The 21,147-nt window shown below is 41.7% G+C and overlaps 1 protein-coding gene across 14 annotated transcripts in view; it reads right to left on the bottom strand.

Moving 5' to 3' along the window:
- Positions 1-143: 143 nt before the first annotated feature.
- Positions 144-21,147, bottom strand: part of Marchf1 (membrane associated ring-CH-type finger 1) — an 854,833-nt gene continuing 833,829 nt past the window's right edge. For 4 of the 14 annotated variants that reach the window (XM_030243794.1, XM_017312978.2, XM_017312977.2 and 1 more), the window contains 2 exons: positions 16,785-16,932; positions 144-4,753 (listed from right to left, as the gene is read on the bottom strand). In XM_030243794.1, coding sequence (XP_030099654.1) covers positions 4,455-4,753; positions 16,785-16,932 — 447 coding nt within the window. In that variant the 3' untranslated portion in view covers positions 144-4,454. The remainder of the gene's footprint in view (positions 4,754-16,784; positions 16,933-21,147) is intronic. The other 10 variants (NM_001363124.1, NM_001363125.1, NM_001166372.1 and 7 more) reach the window with 4 other exon arrangements.

Genomic DNA, 21,147 nt, shown 5'->3' with positions numbered 1-21,147 from the left:
AGATTTAACATAAGTATGTTCAGATTCTAGTTAAAAACTTAGACCATTATCAAATCTTAAATGAAGAATTCAAGGGTTTCTAGTGCTGTAAATACAACCCTAGGAATCCCAGTACATTAGACAGAAAGCAGAGAAACTACAGCCAAGGTTTGGAGCATTTGTTTAATATACAAAGTCTTTCACAGATAATTAGTTTCCTTAGTTTGTTAAGCACACATTACTCACAAACAGTAAATTGTTAATGAAAGACAATTAGGTAAAACTAAAAATGTACAAATGCCCAATCTCAAAGAATTGCACAGTTAATACTTTCTCCTTTGTTTGAATGTTATATCTAATTTCAACATGGGCTTCCTTCAGATATGGGGGAAACACTGCAGCCCAACAGAACAGCTTCCTTTTAGTTGTATTGTTATGTAAAATAGCACCATTGGGCTGATGGAAGGACCAGTTACAATAATGATGGTAGGTTTTAGCTTCTGCACTTAGTATTTGCTCCAAAACATCCATTGGTAAGGCAAGATAAATTATATCTGACAGATGGAATGAATAGATTCCCTCCCTCCCACCCCCACCTTTGTGATTTCTCTTGATGATGTCATTGTATTAATGACCTCATTTTTTAGTTGAAGAACAAATGGAGGCTACCTACGTCTTCACAAAAGAAAAATTATCAGTATGGATGAGGGTTATTTTGTGGGATATCATCACCAGTAGCAGCAGCAGCAGCTCCTCGAAGTGAAGTTTTGATCCTGGGACAGTCTGAGAAAGACTACTGTCTGCATTGTAACCCTGGGAAATTGGGACTCAAGATTTTCTTTTTCTCCATTTTTGTAGGGTTTTATACTTAAGTTTACATGCTTTGGGTCACTTTACTCTTTCTCTCTCTCTCTCTCTCTCTGTCTCTCTCTCTGTGTCTCTCTTTCTCTTTCTCTTTCTCTCTCTCTTTCTCTCTCTCTCTCTCTCTCTCTCTCTCTCTCTCTCTCTCTCTCTCTCTCTCTCTCTCTCTCTCTCTCGTGTGTGTGTGTGTGACTGTGACTAGAGACCACAGAGACCAGAAGAGGTGGAGTTGGAGCTACAGGCGGTTGTGCCCTGTTACGTGTATGCTGAGAGCTCGACCAGGAGCTTCTATGAGAGCAGAAAGTGTCTAACCACTAATGCACCTCGTCCATCCCTAGGCTTTACCTTAAATGCTTTAATTTACTTCATTTCTCATTGACTAATTACACCTAGTGAAAATGTCAGCTCTTGATAGGAAGCGCTTTCGAAGTCTGGTTTATGGTGTTTCTTAGCACAGCTTTATGTTGTGTTTATAAAAATCCACTTTTAACAATCTAAACTCAGGGATAATTTTGTTTTAATTTCACTTTATTTTTTCCATGAGAGCAGGTAAACACACTTGAAGACAATGTCATTCTGTCAAGCTGGTTTTTCTCCTTGAGCAGTAAGTCAGGCCATCAAAGCCAAACCTTTCATTGTTATTAAGGGAAAACACCATTACCACACAATGTGAAAAGATATTTTCATTACTGGATTTATTCATTGAGTTTTAAACCTTGTTTGTTTGTTTGACTTTTGAAGAAAGCTCTCATGCAGCCTAGGCTAGCCTTTAGTTGGGATTCACTATGTAGGAGAGGATAACCCTGAAGTCCTAAGCTTCCAGAGTGTTGGGATTACAGGTGTGTACCTACTATGCCCGGCTCCAACACCACTGTTGTATATATGAATAGTTAGGGCAGATGGTTTGAATCATAAATAGTAATTTCAGGTAATAATTTAGAGGAAAAAATGTGGGTTTTAAAGCATCAAAATATATCAGAATAATCACTGTGTGGTACATACGCTGTTCAGAATTCTATCATATACTCATTTAAAAACAAAGCTCACCATAGTTAACTTGAAGCGTTTAGCTATTACTTTAAAACAATGTGCTATCTTTTCTTATTGTTGTAGCAAAGCTTGTCTCTGCTTTTTATTCTCTTTGTTTTAGTACTGGTATCCACCTTGGAAAATTAGTTGTAGCCAACCACCTTCCTCTATGAAACAAGCTACTCAAATATCCATCTTGGTTGTAAACAGTATTTTCTGTGGTAATTAAGGTATTTAACTCATTTCTTCCTGTGGTAAAAAGGTAAATCATTTTTAGTTTGCACTTGCAAGAAGAGGTAGATCTATCTCTTCTTGTGCAGTATTGGTAGACGACAAATTATCATCATAGGAAGAGCAAGGGGAACTATACAGAAAAATTGAATGATGGTCAACCCCTTTGTGTGAAGTCACGGGCAATCCATCCATCCTTCCTTCCTTTGCTGTCCTATTCTTTTTAAATATTTAAAATGAAAACTTTGCAGGAAGTTAATACAAAGTTCCAGTTATTTGTGCTGAAGGCCTGGTCCGGATTAGTTATGTCCATTGCTTTGTCCGTGCATATTTAATCCATGTCCCTCCTACAGGTTTTAAGAAAGATGAGTATTTAACCTTTTGTTGTTTGACTTGACTTGACCTTAACATTTCTCTTGCATATATACATGAATATACAGGTCATACACAATTGACATTGTTTACTGTGTCTTTATTTCTAAGGGTGGGACGATTTGGACCCAGTGTCAGTCACTACAAATACTCTTCTCATTGAAAGATCATTTTGTCTTTCCTTTTCCTTTATCACCCACGAAGAACAAACACTGATTATTACAAAGTTCATGGATATGGATCCCAGATGTGTGCAACGTGATGCCCGTGCTTTGGTTCTTAGGGCCATCTCTGCCTCTTCAGGATAATAAATAATGACAGCTAACAACAACAACAACAACAACAACAACAACAACAACAACAAAAGTCACTTTAAAAAATGTGGTCATCTTTCTTTCGACAGCTAACTACTGTTTGTGAGTATTTACCCAGCTCATTGCAGTTATCATTCATATCAGTTGATTTGAGTCTGTGTAGAGCACAGTAGTCAGCTGTTGAACCGACAGCCTATCTTATCTCTCACCATGGAATGTATTGAATATTTTTACTTTTGAGCTGAGTGAGGGAAATACTGTCAGGTTTAAACACTGGGTTAAGATCCTTAATTAAGGTACCCATGTCACGTTGACCCTCCATGTGGATTTAAAAACCTTAACACACCTGATTTAGTGGCAAAATAATTTTCCCTATCATAATTACTTTATAGCTTCTATACAGAAGTTGACTTCATAACATTGCTACACATTTTACTGACTTCCTATACTTTTGTGGTTTTTTTTTCCGCCCCTTTGAAAGTTGGTTGAAATCAAGCCAGAATACTTAATGTGGTGAGTTTAGTGCTTTGTAAATTGTAACCTTTAAATGAAACTGAAAAACAGAATCACAGATTAAACTGCTGTTTTAAAATAACCAACTTAAATGAAACAGATGTAGTTTCTAATGCAAGGGCTCTGCTAACCAATATTCTTAATTAAATCCTGTCTGACACACTTTATTCATATTGAGGTGTGTCATAAATACATGCAGAATTTTGAAGACTTGGTTCAAGAAAATAATGAAAGCTATCTTTTAACTGTTTTCATTGATGACATGAAATAACTTGTATATGTAGAGTTAACTAAATTATGAAAATAATTGACCTATTTATTTTTACTTTTCCTAATGTGGCACACTAGGAGATTTAAAATTTACAACTGTGGTTGCCTTTGTAGCTCGTGTTATATATCTGTTGTTGAGCACTGTGTAAGAGGGACCAGAAAAAAACAAAAACAAAAACAAAAACAAAAACAAAAACATGGCATGATAGTGGTCCAAAAAACAGTGAAAGCTAAATTCCACAATGCCCTGAAAATCTCTTCTTCCATCATTTAAACAAAATTTTAAACATTTCTATCATCAAATGTGTATTGCATCCATTTAAAAACATGCATCTGTCAAAATAACCAGACTTCACAATAGCCAGAAAAAATCAGCTGTCAAAGTATAAAAAAAAAACCCTCTCAAGTCCTCCAAGTTTGCTTCTGGTGTGACTTAGGGATAACGCACACACTTTCAGGCTTAAGACCAAATTTTTTGTTTTGTGTGTGTGTGCGTGTGTGTGTGTCATTTCCAGTGGAGAAGGCTAACATTACAGAACCCTACAAAGAAGCATACATTGCAATTGAAGTCTGTTAAGGGATTCCTCTGCACTACTTGAAGGCGTATCACATGTCCATCACTCTGGAAGACTGGCGTGTACCAACCATTCCTTATGAACTCATTCCCCAAGACACTCTGCCTTTCCAGGTCCCACCGACGGCTCTGCTTCTTGAGATCCTGGTCATGTGTTATTTTCTTCTCATTTCCTTTTTGCTCCAAGTCAGGACAAACAAGACAGTAGGGGAAAGGAGAAGATTAAGAAGCCACCAGAGCAGAAGCACTTCTGTTGGTAGTGGCTGGGGGCTGCAAAAATCCTTCTGTGAAGAAGTTCCCCTCTAGTTCCATCAGACTGGTATAACCTCAGGTGGGGCTCCCTCTGCAGTTGGCAGTGTATTTGAACCTGTCTGTGGCACAGGCACAACCACAGCATCCTTGATTTCCGTGTTCACATTACACGGGAAGTTCTTCTCCAGTTTGTTGGCAGTGTCTGGGCAATTCTGCACAAAGATCACACGGTTGTAGGCCTTCAGCCGGCGCCACAGTTGGACGTAGACTTTACACTGTACATACATGAAGACGAGACCTCCCGTGAAGCCAATAGCCACCACAACCAGTTTTGTCCAAAATGGCCATTCCAGCACACCTTTGAGAAAGAGAGAGTGCTGTTATCAAGTTGTCATTTCTACATTTGGTGTCCCCATCCCCCACTATGACCCTTACTGAGTACACTTGCTTCCCTGAACCATGTTAGGCAAAGGGAATGGGGTCAATTTGCGGTTGCCCAAACTATGAAACTGAGCATTTTCATTATAGTCACACTAATCAAAAAAACAGTAGACCTGATTCATTCTCAGTTGTTGTGGGTGTGAAGATTTTTACTGAACGGACTAATACAAACTTCAGTACCCTGGCAAAAGCTTTCATATTTTATGTCCTATTGTTCACTTGTGGGGCTAGTATTTGTGAAATATGATTTCTTGCATTTTAGTCACACAAAAAAATTTCTTTAAATGTGTTACCTCTTTTTCCCTTTGAAAAACGGGGATGGGGACTTGTGCTGTTGGCAGAAAGCATCTCACTAAGGCTGTTGCCTCATTAATCTTGTTCCCTTACATCAGTCACCTAACTGTATTTCTACACTTCTTTCCTAATCAAGGCTGAGATTTATATTTATAGTAGGTCAAGAGTATGCAGTAGAACTTACTAGAAACTTTCTGGGTAGCCAAGACATTTTCTTCAACTACTTTATGTTTTAATTAATTCAGCATGTTTAAGCTTGGTTACAATTAGGAAGATATGTTAAAAACTCATGTTAAAGCTAACATAAAGCAATGCTTACAACAGGTCTATAGCAAAGAAATAAAAAAGCAAGAAGCATTGGTCCAAGATGGTTTTTATAGTGGACTCTACTCCAAAATCACTTTTATAAGAAAGAAAGAAATGTGGTGTAAAAGAATATATTGTTAGGGTTTGTTCCATGGATTCAGGTGTATGCTTAAGTCAGATTATAGAACCAACAGTATGAGAAGGGTCTGTCAGCATTTAAATATTTGGAAACATAATTTATATGTATTTATGGAAACTTTACCTCCACAAATACATTGCATCTTTTTGCATGTTTATGGTACATATGGGCATGAGTATGTCTGCATGTGTAAGTGCACATGTGCGTCAGGGTACATGTATTGTGTTCATATGTATATGAGGCTATAGGTTGATACTGGGACTCTTCCTCATCTTATTGAGGCAAAGTCTGAACCCAGAGCACACCGAGTTGACTACTTGGGCTATCCAGCTTGCTCCGGGGCCCTCCTAGCTCTCCTCCTATGTTCCGGGATTGGAGTCAGGCCACTATACCTGCCAGCCTGTATGTGGGTGCTAGGGATCTGAAATCCAGTCCTTATGCTTGCGGGGCGAGTGGTTCTACTTGGTGAGCCATTTGTGCAGATCCATCTCTGCAGCCTTATAATGCATAAGAAAGTTTTTGTGCCTAGAAGCTGTGATAGTCTCTCCTGATGTATTCTGAAAAGACTTCCTACCTTTACCTGTTACTTGTGTTTGTTCAACATCTGTATGTCTCTAATATAGCTCTCTCTCTTATACTTTATCTGATGCCCTGTGTAGCATTGGAAGCCAAGTGTCCCCTGTCCTAACAGGTTTAGGCTGCTGCAGGGGCTGCTCCCATTCTCTCTATAAGAAACTAATGATTCATTAGATTCCAACCCCATGAGTAAGGAATTAAATTTGTCGCAGGTTGACACATATGGAGTCCATGCCTCAATTAGTGACATTATTTCCTGTAAAGGAATCCCTGCAGAAACTTCATGTTCCCTATCACCATGGCAATCTAGGCCAGCATATAAAGAAAAAACAGTTTTTATTGTCTGAAAAGGCAAATGCCTTTTTTCAAAACACTTCTAATTGTCTACATAGAATTTCATTAGAAATACTAATAATGTTAATCCACTTTGGAGTAAATGGAAAGACTGAGAATATTAAATTGGGAGAGGTGCTGGGGATAGTTAGAACTTCCTGAGTCACTCCTTTAGAGAAGTAACTTGGTCATTATGGTCAACATGGATCAACCGTAGGGTTTCGGGCATGGAGCAGGTGCCTTTCCATGCTAAGCCATATTGCTCCTGTTTTGGACCTCAACGGTCATGTTAGAAAGGTAGGCAATCAACATGCTCAATGATTAGAATAACAAAAGCCAAAATGGAGAGATGCTCAGCTGTTAATCTTCAAAAAAGAGCTTAATTCTCAGCATCTATGTTGTCAAATTTGTTTATCTAGTTTCCTTTTTCTGTCCTCCAATGTACCAGAGCACACACATCACACACACACACACACACACACACACACACACACACACACATACATACACACACACACACACACACACACTAATAAATAATTCTTTAGGAAAAATAGCCGAACTCCACACAGCTTAGCTGCATCTGCCAGACAAGTAAAGAAGATGCTGATAACATCTTCTCTGCCAGACAAGTAAAGAAACCTATTACACTTGACTGTGCAGCTGCTGGTGGGAATGCCAGCGCTCTCCAGGTGCAACAGTTGACAGTAGAGATCAGCCCACCTGGCTCGGGCCAGAACGAATACCTTACCAAAGCACAGAATGTGGGTGAAGTAAGTGGTCACCATTGGAAGTCACTGCCTTTCCGTGCATTTTTATATAGTAAAGACTAACTGATACATTGCGTTGGAATGGAGACAGGGTTACTCCTCCCCACAGGGTTCTTGCTGTGAGTTAAGTGAATTAACAGTGCCACAAACCAGCAAAGTGCACATGATCAGTCACTGGGAGCCTGAGTGACTTGAATGCCTGTGAATAGCTGATGTGGCGGTCTTGTGTCTCTATCTGATTAAGCTGCACATTAAGAGCTGCAGTGCTCACGGTGCCCACATTAAAATCTTTCTCACTTTTTGCAGGCTTCCAACTTCTGGATGCTTCCAGAGTCCAGAAGGTCTGGAGACAAGTTAGCCACTGGCCATGGTGTTGGCATAGAGCATCGCCATGTGCCCCTGCATCCCTGGCCATTTTAGTTCTTTTCACCAGAGATACATGTAAAAGAGACCAGAAATCAATTTAAAAAAACAAAACAAAACAAAAAACCTTTAACCAGAAGGAGCAAGCAAGCATGTGCACTGAATTTGCTAAGGAGTTCTTACATTGAGCCATCAACCAAACGACAGCTGCTTATAAATTGGACTGTAGTTCCCAGGCCATTTGATTTTAAGAAATTTGTTTTTCTCAAAAAAAACCAACCAACCAAACAAAAAACCCAACAACAACAACAAAAACAAAAAAACAAAACAAAATGTATTTCTCTTGCGAGTAGGTCTCTGGCCTTCTCTTTTAGCACACAGGCAGGGATATCTTTAATATCTTATTTTCAGTTTTCTCTTTCAGTCAAACAGAAAAGCCAGAAGGTTCCAGATGGGTTCGTAATGTAGCTGCAGGTAATGCAATTACATTGTTTTTTCTTTACTCTTAAACCAACAATCTCTAGGTCTCTCTTCAAAGGGTGGTGTTTCTTTGTGCTCTGTGTGCCCTGTCATATGATTAGAAACACCTAGAATGTGTCTGAAGTCTTTGAGGCAGCCAGCAGAGAACCCAGAAGCTGCAGGGACACCCCAAGTCTTAAAAAAAGTACCTCCCTAGTCATCGGGAATCGATCTGGCTGCAGTTTTGATTCCTCAGATTCCAGACTGACTGCACCTGTGATCTGATGGTCTCTGCTGTCCTTTTCAGTTGTGTAAATGAAACAGCGCAGTGTATGCTTTCCTTGACTTCTTTGAGTATTAAAATTAGATCTTAAATAAAGTTAAAAATAAAATTCAGTGTAAATAAGCTACGAATGATGAGACATGCCACTTATAGAGACACGTGTTGGTTAACCTAATGCAAAAAGCTAGATCATGATATTTGAAAATTTTATATATATATATATATATATATATATATATATATATATATATATATATATATACCCTCCAGAAGGCAGAGAGTCTAGCTTTGTTGGTTTCACAAGTGAAGTGAGGAAACTTTGCTTCAGAGACATGAGTTTCTTCAATATAACTTCCAGTGAAGAAGGCAGAGCCCACCAGGAACTACTAGGCCAGTGTCTGTCATATTAGGCTGGTACTGAACTCTAGAAGTCACCTACAGCCACAGCCAGCGAACAATTTTGAGTTTCCACCAATGCCAAGTGCTCTCTGAATAATAGCACATGGCCCCAGCCTAAAGGATCTTCTGTTAGCACTTGGCTGTCCAGTGCCAAAAAAAAAAAAAAAAAAATCAGCTCTGAAAATATACACTCAACTAACATTATATGCACTCAATAGATTATATTTAGGATATATATGCATGTACACATATGTATATGCATACAATGACAATGAAAAAAGAGGCCATAAATTTAAAGGAGAGCAGGGAGGAGTATATGTGTGTGTGGGGAGCATATATCAAAGGGAAGGAAGAAATGTAATTGAACTATAAGCTCAAAAATTAAGAAAAGTATAGACAAATACATACTATTCAGGCTATGTATATATGTATAGTGTTCATGACTTACAAATGCACCCACATTTAGATGGGTTCTCATTCTTTACATACCAATATTCTAAAAGGAAATAAAAATATCTACAGAAGAGGCACCCAATTCACAGTTCAAACTACTGTTGCTTAAAAAAAAAGTTGTTGTTTTTTAAAAATAAGGTAAGCTACTGGATCATTTGTCTAGACTATGTAAGGAAGAAGCAGGAGGACTCACTGCTACTCAACTGAGAGAGGCAGAAGAGCAGTCACTTGGATTGTAAGGAGAGGAAGAGGAGGTGAGGGGTCCCTGTGTGGGGCATCAGACATGTCTCATCTGAAAGAACAACCATCTTAAAGCTCCTGGGCTTGCTTTCTCTCCTTGTCACCACAGTTCAGATGAGTTCTGCTGCTTTAGACTCAACAACAATTCTGGTCGGAAAGGGACAATTTGTTCCTCTTCAGACATTTCTGAAGGTTTTCAAGATGGGTTTAAAATATGCTAACGTTTTTAATTAGGCAGGTTTATCTCCAAGAACTTCAAAGGTAAATTCAGGATTGGTAGTCACATTGCCTGGGGAATGTTAACATGCTAACAGCTCAGCAGACACCCATGCCACCCAACCATGTATGGGGGGAAAGGAAGGCTTTGGATAACTCAAAAGATGCCCATGATACCCTACTGTGTGTGTGTCAGGAGAGTGGGCAAATGGCTTGGGGATAGAGGTGATTCTTTTGTAAGAGTCACTTTGGCTTGCGTGTGTCCTGGGAGATGTCCTACTAGCACTCAGTTCTGCAGGGACCCTCAGTCTCTGCTACTCCACAAACACCTTGCTTCTTAATTTAAACACTTTGAATACAAAAGGTGTAAAAGGATCTCACTGTGAGTTGTTGGAAAGCAGCAGAAAATACTACAAACATTATCTAATTTCTATGTGTGAAACTCAGTCTTTGATTATCACTCAAATGTGTGTGTGTGTGTGTGTGTGTGTGTGTGTGGCCTCATGTAGTCTGCACTGACCTTGAATTCACACTGTAGCCAAAAATTACTCTAAACTTCTTATTCTCCTGCCTGTTTTCAGGTTGCCAAGGTAACGGTAATGGGTACAGCTATTATACCCTATTGATGTGGTGATAGTGACCAACATCCTGAACACTAAGCCAGTTCTCCATTAACTGAAGTACATCACCAGCACTGAGGTTTTTATTGGGAAATTTGACTTTGTAGGGTTACTCCTGGTCCGAAGTACTGTTGATTGTGAGGCTTTTTTTTTTTTTAATTGGTGATTGGTGGGGATGATTGATTGGGTGGTGCTATTACTGAGCTGGTGGTCCTGTATTGATGGTTCTAAGAAAGCAGGCTGAGCAAGCCATAAGAAGTAAGCCAGTAAGCTGTTCCCCTCCATGGCTTCTGCAACAGCTCCTGCCACCAGGTTCCTGTCTTGTGTGAGTTTTTGTCCTGACTTCTCTCAATAATGGATTGCTGTAACCTGAAAGTATAAGCTGAACTAAATCCTTCCATCCCTAACCTGCTTGGTCATGGCATTTCTTTGCAGCAGTAACTAAGACTTATCATAACTAAGACAAGTTGGTACAAGAATATAAGGATATCACTATGACAGACCTGACCATGTTTTTTGGGGGGAGGATTATGGAAGGATTTTTGGAACCTTGGCTAGAAAAGTCATTGAGTCTTGAGAGTTCAGTGAGCTCTTCTTTAGAAGCTTCAAAGATAAGACTGTTGAGAGCAGTACAGACGATGCAGGGACGGCTTGTGAAGTTTCAGGAGGGAAGCAAAGGCTCTACCTGGCCTTTTGTGTGAAGAATGTGTGCTGTCCAGTCAGCTGGGGCTGAAGAACTGGCTGTGATGGACAAGATGGTGAAAGTGCAGTGCAGTCATAGCAAGGGACCCCAGCCGTTTCAGAGATGCCAGTGCCACAGGATGTCTGCCACGAATGGCAGCAGCAGTGGAGTGGAGCTAGCTGGAACCTAGAAGACAAGCTGTGTGTGCTGCAGACGGCAGAGCTGGAGAAGTGGCCTAAGACTCTTGGAGGCGTGAACACCAGACATCAGACATTTAGTTATTTACACTGTTGGAGTTTGCTTTGTTCAGAGTATGACTGTGCCTTGGTTTTTCCCTCTTGAAGAAAGCATTTAACTTAATTTTGATTTTTACAGTAGCCCACAGCTAAAAGACATTAAACATTTAAAAGAGAAATTGAATTTTTGTTTTAGAAAAGGAGATTAGATATTTTAAAGAGATCAAAATTTTAATGTGTTTGAATTTGTAAGGAGTGTGGGATTTTTCAAGTTATTTATGTTTTATATTGTGTTATTAATGCATTATCTTGGACATAAATGAGAAATAAAATGTTCTAATGTACTGCCTGAAACAATGGCCTGATGAAATCACCCTGAGTGAGGTTAGCCAGACCCAGGAAGACAAACATGGTATGCACTCACTTATAAGTGGATATTAGCTGTTAAGTAAAAGATAATCATGCTACAATCCATAGACCTGGAGAGGCTAATCAATGATTAGGGCTCAATGGGCAATGCTTGGATTGCCCTGGGAAAGTGAGGATTGAGGGGGGACCTAGTACTGTGAGAATTCCCTGGAATCTATGAGAATGACCCTAGTGATGTATCTTAGTAATAGAGGGCATGGAGCCCAAACCAACCATCTTCTTGCCTGTGCTAGGACTATAGCAGTGGGACTAGACATCAACCCAGCCACAAAACCTTCAACCTACCATATGCCCTGCCTGCAAAATGTGCTGGACTACTCCTGGTGATTCAGAATTTGTGCAAGTGAACAACCAATGACTGGTCTCATTTGAAGTCCTTGCCATAAGAGGGAGCCCTCACCTAACACTGTATGAATGGCCAGGCACTAGAGACAGGTAAGCCTAGAAATCCAGGATAAAGCTGAATACAACTTACAAACAAACAAACAAACAAACAATAAAAATAATAACATCCATGAAATAATTCCTAATGATTATCTGCTATGCTCATATATTGGTGCCTAGCTCAACTTTCATCAGAGGCGCAGCGTCCACCAACCGTTGGGAGCAGATACAAACACTCACAGCAAAACACTAGGCAAAGCCAGAGAAACACTGAAAGAAAAGAAGAAGGTATCTAGGAGCCAGAAGAGTCAAGGACATCTCGAGAACATGGCCCATAGAGTCAACTAGGCAGGGCACATGGGGCTCATGGAAACTGGAAGGGAGGGAAGGAAGGAAGGGGGGGGGGCAGAGAGAGTAAGGAGAGAAGAAAAGAGAAAAAAGAAAACTAGAGTAAAGAAAAATAAGAGAAGTGATGTGTTGGTGTGTCAAGTTGTCAAGGGTTAGTTGTACTGGTTGTTTTATGTTAACTTGACACATGCTAGAATCACCTGAGAGAGGAATCTCAATTGAAAAATGACTCCATAAAATCCTGCTGCAACCTGAAAAAATGTCCAGCATCCTTAATCATCAGGGAAATGCAAATCAAAACAACCCTGAGATTCCACCTCACACCAGTCAGAATGGCTAAGATCAAAAATTCAGGTGACAGCAGATGCTGGCAAGGATGTGGAGAAAGAGGAACACTCCTCCATTGTTGGTGGGATTGCAAGCTTGTACAATCACTCTGGAAATCAGTCTGGCCGTTCCTCAGAAAATTGGACATAGTACTACCGGAAGATCCAGCAATACCTCTTCTGGGCATATATCCAGAAGATGCCCCAACCGGTAAGAAGGACACATGCTCCACTATGTTCATAGCAGCCTTATTTATAATAGCCAGAAGCTGGAAAGAACCCAGATGCCCCTCAAGAGGAATGGATACAGAAAATGTGGAACATTTACACAATGGAGTACTACTCAGCTATTAAAAACAACGAATTTATGAAATTTCTAGGCAAATGGATGGACCTGGAGGGCATCATCCTGGGTGAGGTAACCCAATCACAAAGGAACTCACACAATATATACTCACTGATAAGTGGATATTAGTCCAGAAACTTAGGATACCCAAGATATAACAATTTGCTAAACACATGAAACTCAAGAAGAACGAAGACCAAAGTGTGGACACTTTGCCCCTTCTTAGAATTGGGAACAAAACATCCATAGAAGGAGTTACAGAGACAAAGTTTGGAGCTGTGACGAAAGGATGGACTGCCATATCCGGGGATCCATCCCATAATCAGCTTCCAAACGCTGACACTATTGCACACACTAACAAGATTTTGCTGAAAGGACCCAGATATAGCTGTCTCTTGTGAGACTATGCCGGGGCCTAGCAAACACAGAAGTGGATGCTCACAGTCAGTTATTGGATGGATCACATGGCCCCCAATGGAGAAGCTAGAGAAAGTAGCCAAGGAGCTAAAGAGATCTGCAACCCTATAGGTGGAACAACATTACGAACTAACCAGTACTCCGGAGCTCTTGACTCTAGCTGCATATGTATCAAAAGATGGCCTAGTCAGCCATCACTGGAAAGAGAGGCCCATTGGACTTGCAAACTTTATCTGCCTCAGTACAGGGGAACGGCAGGGCCAAGAAGTGGGAGTGGGGGTGGGTAGGAGTTCGGGGGGGGGGAGGGTAAGGGGGACTTTTGGGATAGCATTGAAAATGTAAATGAGGAAAATACCTAATTAAAAATATATTTAAAAAATCCTGTTGCAAGGCATTTTCTTAATTAGTGACCAATGAGGGAGGGCCCAGAAGGTCCAGCCCATTGTGGGTGGGGCCAACCCTGGGCTAATGGTCCTGGGTTCTATTAAGAAAGCAGCCTGAGCAAGTCATGAAGAGCAAGCTGTAAGCAGCACCCTTCCATGGCTTCTGCATCAGCTCCTGCCTACAAGTTCTTGACCTGTTAGAGTTCCTGTCCTGCCTTCCCTCAGTGAGAACTCTTACATGGGAATTGTTAGCTGAAACACTCCCATTTTGGTCATGGTGTTTCATCACAGCAATAGAAACCCTAACAAATCCTATTCATGATATTGTATTTTGTGGTAGTTAAGAGTGAAGACTGACCAGGAGTGGGATCTAGATATTAAGGATGGCTTTTCCAAGGTGCTGAGGTTGGCAGTGGGAGATGACTGAGATGAGCTTAGGGTCTCTGGGAGGCTTTCAGAGATGTTCTCAGGAGGAGGTACATGCAAGCTTTAGAGCATACTGTAGACTGGGGATGAATTTGGGGGTGCATTGTGCAAGCAGCAATTAAAGGGTTTGAGAACAGCAGGATGATCACTGCACCATGAGCAGGAAAGGAGGGGTTGTGGGTTTCATGGTTTCTGGAGAGATGTGGTGTAAGAAGGAACCAATCTGAAGCCATTTTAAGTAAAACTTCCCATTTGAATAGGGGGTAAAATAAAGTTTATGTTCCCAAGACTTCCCTGGGTAACTGACATCCTGCTTGGTAGAGAGAGATGTGTGCATGGGTAACTGACACCCTGCTTGGCAAGTTGAGACATGAATGTTAGGCAAGTCACCCTGCCAAAGTTGAAGAAACCAACTTGTGAGAACAGGATAAGTATACCCCCCAAAGACATCCTAAGGAAGTACCCTATCCCTAAATCCTGATTGGTGGAAAAATATAACTGCAATTTAGCACAGATGCTTAGTGCTCTCAAGTTTAAAGGCTCCGTAAGAGTCTGGCTCAGGGTAGGGGGATAAAGGGTGGGATGGGGGTTGCAGTTCAGCTCCTGTTTGTTCTATGCTCCCTGCTTGATCAATATGGCTTGATTACTGTAAAATTTTGCCATCTTCATTGTGTTGAATCTAAGGTGGACCCCATAACAGTGGTAGCTGCAGTTGAGATTATCAATCTCCTTGAACTGTAAACAGTCCCAACTCACGTCTCTCAGGTGTCAGGCCAGCACAGCTGCCTAAATATGAGTGTTTTCCCTTAGGAGTCTTGTCTGGGTGTAACAGAGGAAATGAGGTCTTGGCCACCACAGTCTGGTCACATTAGAACCCTGTCAGGTCATGAAACGGCATTTCTCCAGGTGGGGGCTCCACTTAGTCACCTAAGAGCAGGAAGTCTCTGACTGGGAGTCACTAGATCTGCCCTGCTAGCTAGGAACACACTTGACTCTCAAGGGGAGCCTTGAGTGAGATGGTGACACTCTGCTTCTCATTTAGGCACAGCTGGGTGTCTGGTATTTGGTGAATGCAACTATCTTTTTAAGGTCCTACCTGCAGGGAATGAGAATTTATTCAATCTAGATTTCACATGACACCTTAAAAGCAAAAAACTCTGAGAAAAGTTATAATGTGGAAAACCAGAAGCCTTCTTTAACTGATTCAGTCTATAAATGAGTTCATGGTGCATGAATGGATTCTAAAAACACTTCCGTCCAGCCTGGTTTTCCAGCACTTAGACTCAATATAAGCTTTTCATAGATCTCTGGTTTTCTAAAAGAACACTAGGGTCTGCCAGTCAGACTCCAGCTCTTCTTTCCTTAAACAACTGTGTGCACCAGGAGCTCTGCAGGCCAGGAAAAGTCCATCCCACTTTGGGAAACTCAGAGCACACACATACTGTGTGCACCACTGCCCCAAGTGGGCAGGCCTGGGAAGGCTTTAAATAAAATATATTTTGTAGTGTCTTTCTTTGTAGCCTGGATAGTGTCCTTCACAAACTGGGTGTAGCTAAAAATTTCAACTACAGTGCTAAGCTGGCATGAGGGAGCCAGGACACAGTCTCTACTACAGTCTTACCTTGGGCCATCAAAGAAGCAGCAGGTAGGGTGAATTAAATAAGACTTTAAAACTCTCCACTTTCTTTCTTTTCCTCCTCCTCCTCCTCCTCCTCCTCCTCCCCCCCTCCTCCTCCTTCTTCTTCTTCCTCCTCTTCCTCCTCCTCCTCCCCCCCTCCTCCTCCTTCTTCTTCTTCCTCCTCTTCCTCCTCCTCCTTCTTCTTCTTCCTCCTCCTCCTCTTCCTCTTTCTCCTCCTCCTCCTCTCCCTCCTCCTCCCCCTCCTCCTCCTTCTTCCTTCCTCCTCCTCCTTCTTCTTCTTCCTCTTCCTCCTCCTCCTCTTCCTCCTCTTCCTCCTCCCCCCTCCTCCTCCTTCTTCCTTCCTTCCTCCTCCTCCTCCTCCTCCTCCTCCTCCTCCTCCTCCTCCTCCTCCTCCTTCTTCTTCTTCTTTCCCCTTTTTTGAGACAGGGTTCCTGGCTATCCTAGAACTCACTTTGTAGACAAGGCTGGCCTTGAACACAGAGATCTGCCTGCCTCTGCCTCTTAAGTGCTGGAATTAAAGATGTGCACCACCACAGCCCAGCAAGTCTCCACTTTTCTACCAACTTGCATTTTCATGCCAGGAAGAGCTTGGTGCTCAGTGAGCCTCTGGAGGTCTGAAGTGGTAAATGGTACCCATGCAGCCCTCATAGCTAAGCTTCGCCTGGGCCCAACACATCCCAAGTCCTAATTTGAGAATCTCAAGTGGCCCATGCTTTTTTGACAGCGTTGATCAAGGAGACAATTGTAGAGTTTTCCTTGCAAGTTCTGGTCCTGGAAACCTAAGGGAAACCTAAACTTTGGAAACGGCTTGGCTCCCTGTGCACCATTGTGTCTGTCCTTCCCATAGGGAGATGGTAAGGGGAACGGGGAGAGGTCCTTACCATTGTCGTTACCTTGCTTGATTTCCTCCGCTGTCCGATCTATCAACACATACAAGGACCACACCACACAGGTGACGGCGATGACGTGGAACGTGACAGAGCAGAATATTTTCCTCCTTTCGCTCGTGGTCATCTGGAGCTTTTCCCACTGCAAACAGAAAGGATTAACTCACTCACTGCTTATCACCAGAACATCTTGCTTTCACTTTGCATTCCAGACAGGAATCCACAGTGTAAACATGACACTGATATATTCAAGTAAGACTGCATTTGGGGAGATATGAAATCATCACTGATCGCACAAATACAACTTAATTTGGAAGAAATAATTTCCTAGGCTCCAAATATTAAGCCAGTTTGTAACTCATTCTGCAATAAGAATGAGGTAGGTTCATGGCATTGTATCATTTTAAGTAGTGTGGGGATGAATGGGTTGGTAAAAAAATACAGCACGGTAGTGTGTGACTGTAATGCCAGCACTGGGAGGTGGAGTCAGAAGGATGCCGGGGCTCCCAGGCCAGAAGGAACTGAACTAGTGAGTTCCAGGTTCAGTGAGAAACAAAACTAAACTGCTCAGTGGAGACTGGCATAGGGAAATACCCAGTGTGAATGATGGGCAACCGTGTGTGTGTGTGTGTGTGTGTGTGTGTGTGTGTGTACCCATGTGCACACACACAAGTAGCAGTCACATGTGCACACACACAATGAGATATTAGGGTTTTTATTTCCTTTCAGGCTTCAGTCCATTACTTTACTGTGGTACCAGGTTATATGTAGTGACTGACACCTTTTACTGCATGGATTATTATCTAACAGGGCAAGTGTTGCACGGTTGGTAAGATAATTGAACAAGGATTTCAAAGGTGGACTGAGAGCCACATGGAGTTAATCGTTTCTGTTGCCAGCTGTATGTACTAGAGAAATAACAGAAGGAGTGTTTCGGTCTAGAGTCTACACAGGATTGGATTTCTCAACTGGAAGCAGGGATATCTGGAAGGTGCATAATAAATATACACAGAATTCCTTTTTGGGTATTTTCAAGGCAATTTTCAAGGCTTAAAATTTCTCTCTCTTCTCTCTCATTCTCTGCTCTCTTTCTATCTAATTCTCTTCTCTCTGTCTCTCTCTCCCTCTCCCTCTCCCTCTCTCTGCCTGAGGCTGCACACACACTGCATCCTCCTGCTCACTCTGCTTTTCTTGAACTCCCCCACTCATACACACCTCAGTGCATTCCCCTTTCACTCTCACACATACCTCACAATCACCACATGCACTCTCCTTTCACTCTCACACAAACTCTTCGTACACGCCTCACATGCTCTCCTCACTCACTCTGCACATTCTCTCCTCACTCACTCTTCACATTCTCTCCTCACTCACTCTTCACATTCTCTCCTCACTCACTCCTCACATTCTCTCCTCACTCACTCTTCACATTCTCTCCTCACTCACTCTTCGCATGCTCTTCTCACCCACTCCGCACATTCTCTCCTCACTCACTCTTCACATTCTCTTTTCACTCTTCACATTCTCTCCTCACTCACTCTTCACATTCTCTCCTCACTCACTCTTCACATTCTCTCCTCACTCACTCCTCACATTCTCTCCTCACTCACTCTTCACATTCTCTCCTCACTCACTCTCACATTCTCTCCTCACCCACTCTTCACATTCTCTCCTCACTCACTCTTCGCATGCTCTTCTCACCCACTCCGCACATTCTCTCCTCACTCACTCTTCACATTCTCTCCTCACTCACTCCTCACATTCTCTCCTCACTCACTCCTCACATTCTCTCCTCACTCACTCTTCGCATGCTCTTCTCACCCACTCCTCACATTCTCTCCTCACTCACTCTTCACATTCTCTTTTCACTCTTCACATTCTCTCCTCACTCACTCTTCACATTCTCTCCTCACTCACTCTTCACATTCTCTCCTCACTCACTCTTCACATTCTCTCCTCACTCACTCCTCACATTCTCTCCTCACTCACTCTTCACATTCTCTCCTCACTCACTCCTCACATTCTCTCCTCACTCACTCTTCACATTCTCTCCTCACTCACTCTTCACATTCTCTCCTCACTCACTCCTCACATTCTCTCCTCACTCACTCTTCACATTCTCTTTTCACTCTTCACATTCTCTCCTCAGTCACTCTTCGCATGCTCTTCTCATACTCTCTGCACTCACTCTCTCACTTGCTCTTGCCCCAGTCTTTTATTGATATTCCAAAAGCAGGTTTAAAAAAAGACATTGTATAATCATTGCCAAATCAAATGCAAAAGAATAACCACACCCCAAAAAGAACTAAGCATTACAATTGTTCCCCAAAGTTTCAGGCGTCTCCTATTCCCAGGCCTATAATCAAAGTAATAATAATTGCAAACTTATCATTATTTAAACTTTAACTTTTTAACTTATTATACTTCAGAGCTTAGAGCTCCAAGGTCAGCTACTTGCATTTTCCTGTGAAGTTCTAATGATAAATGACATGGGCAAAGTTGCCAGGCAGTGGCCAGAAAGAATCAAGTTAGCCCTTAACTCAGTAGTTCTGCTAGCTTTCTGCTTCTGCACATTTCACACAGCGACTCTCCTAAGAGTTCCAGTGTTTTGACTTAGTTTTACTAATATAAGATCTCACATATTCTATACTTGCTTATCCAGGAACTACTCTCAAAAATTCCGCAAAACTTATTTCATAACTTCAATAGTTTTTTCTTCCTTGGCATACTGATATTGGCTCTATTTCATTTTCTAATAATTTCTTCAAACTTTCTTTGCAAGTCAAGCATTAATCTGGAACTACCATTGTGCAGTTATTACACTGTTTCCAAGATGAGAACACACAGCATGCACCTGGGCCATTAGGACTGTGCTGTGCTGTGCCCCATGCCTCATATTTTTATTTTTTATTATATATTTTCTTTATATACATTTCAAATGCTATCCCGAAAGTTCCCAATACCCTCCATCTGCCCTGCTCCCCTACCTACCCACTCCCGCTTCTTGGCCCTGGCATTCCCCTGTACTGGGGCATATAAAATTTGCAATACCAAGGGGCCTCTCTTCTCAGTGATGGCAGACTAGGCCATCTTCTGCTACATACATATGCAGCTAGAGATATGAGCTCTGGGGCTACTGGTTAGTTCATATTGTTGTTCCACCTATAGGGTTGCAGACCCCTTCAGCTCCTTGGGTGCTTTCTCTAGCTTCTCCATTGGGGGCCCCGTGTTCCATCTTATAGATGACTGTGAACATCCACTTCTGTATTTGCCAGGCTCTGCCTCATATGAGACAGCTATAAGAGGGTCCCTTCAGCAAAACCTTTTTGGCATATGCAATAGTGTCTGGGTTTGGTGGCTGATTATGGGATGGATTCCCGGGTGGGGTAGTCTCTGGATAGTCCATCCTTTTGTCTTAGCTCCAAACTTTGTCTCTGTAACTCCTTTCATGGGTATTTTGTTCCCTATTCTAAGGAGGAATGAAGTATCCACCCATTGGTCTTCCTTCTTCTTGATTTTCTTGTGTTTTGCAAATTGTATCTTGGGTGTTCTATGTTTCTTGACTAATATCCACTTATCAGTGAGTGCATATCTAATGACTTCTTTTGTGATTGGGTTACCTCACTAAGGATGATATCCTCCAGATGCATCCATTTGTCCAAGAATTTCATAAATTCATTGTTTTTAATAGCTGAGTAATAGTTGTGTAAATGTACCACATTTTCTGTATCCATTCTTCTGTTGAGGGACATCTGGGTTCTTTCCAGCTTCTGGCTATTATAAATAAGGCTGCTATGAACATAGTGGAGCATGTGTTCTTATTACCAGTTATGCCTCAATTTTTAATTGTTTAAGAATCATTACATCAGGGAAAATCTAGTTTCACAGAATTCATCAGAGAAGAAGGAGAAAGAAGTAAGAAAGTCAGATATTATAGAATAATTATGTACACCAAGTCCAACTGAAAAGCACTCACACACAAATGAAATCTATACAGCCGTTGTTTAGGGCTAAGGTTAGGAGAAATGAGAACAACTGTTTTTTACAAAGAGCTTCTGTGGGATACTGAGATGTCTCCATCCTGGCTTACTGCAGGCAGTCCCTGTCACTGTATGCTGTCTTCTGAGGGCTTTCTCAGAGTGCCCTTAATTTGCTGCATGGAAGCTGGAAGTGCTCCAACTATCACCTGTTCCTGAGTGTGTCATGCCTCAGAAGGCTGGTGACTGCTTCCTCAGTCAGCAAAAGAAGAAAGGTCACAAGCTTTTGAAGTAAAGTATGCATGAAGGCTTGTTTATCCTACTTTAAAACCAGACATTCTCAACTTTCAATGTTCATGTAGCCACAGGGTCATCTTTTC

The sequence above is a fragment of the Mus musculus genome, chromosome 8 (assembly GCF_000001635.26).
Source record: "Mus musculus strain C57BL/6J chromosome 8, GRCm38.p6 C57BL/6J".
In the NCBI taxonomy this organism is placed as follows: domain Eukaryota; kingdom Metazoa; phylum Chordata; class Mammalia; order Rodentia; family Muridae; genus Mus; species Mus musculus.
Note: the sequence above shows the minus strand (reverse complement) of the source record. Positions and strands in the feature narration are given on the sequence as shown.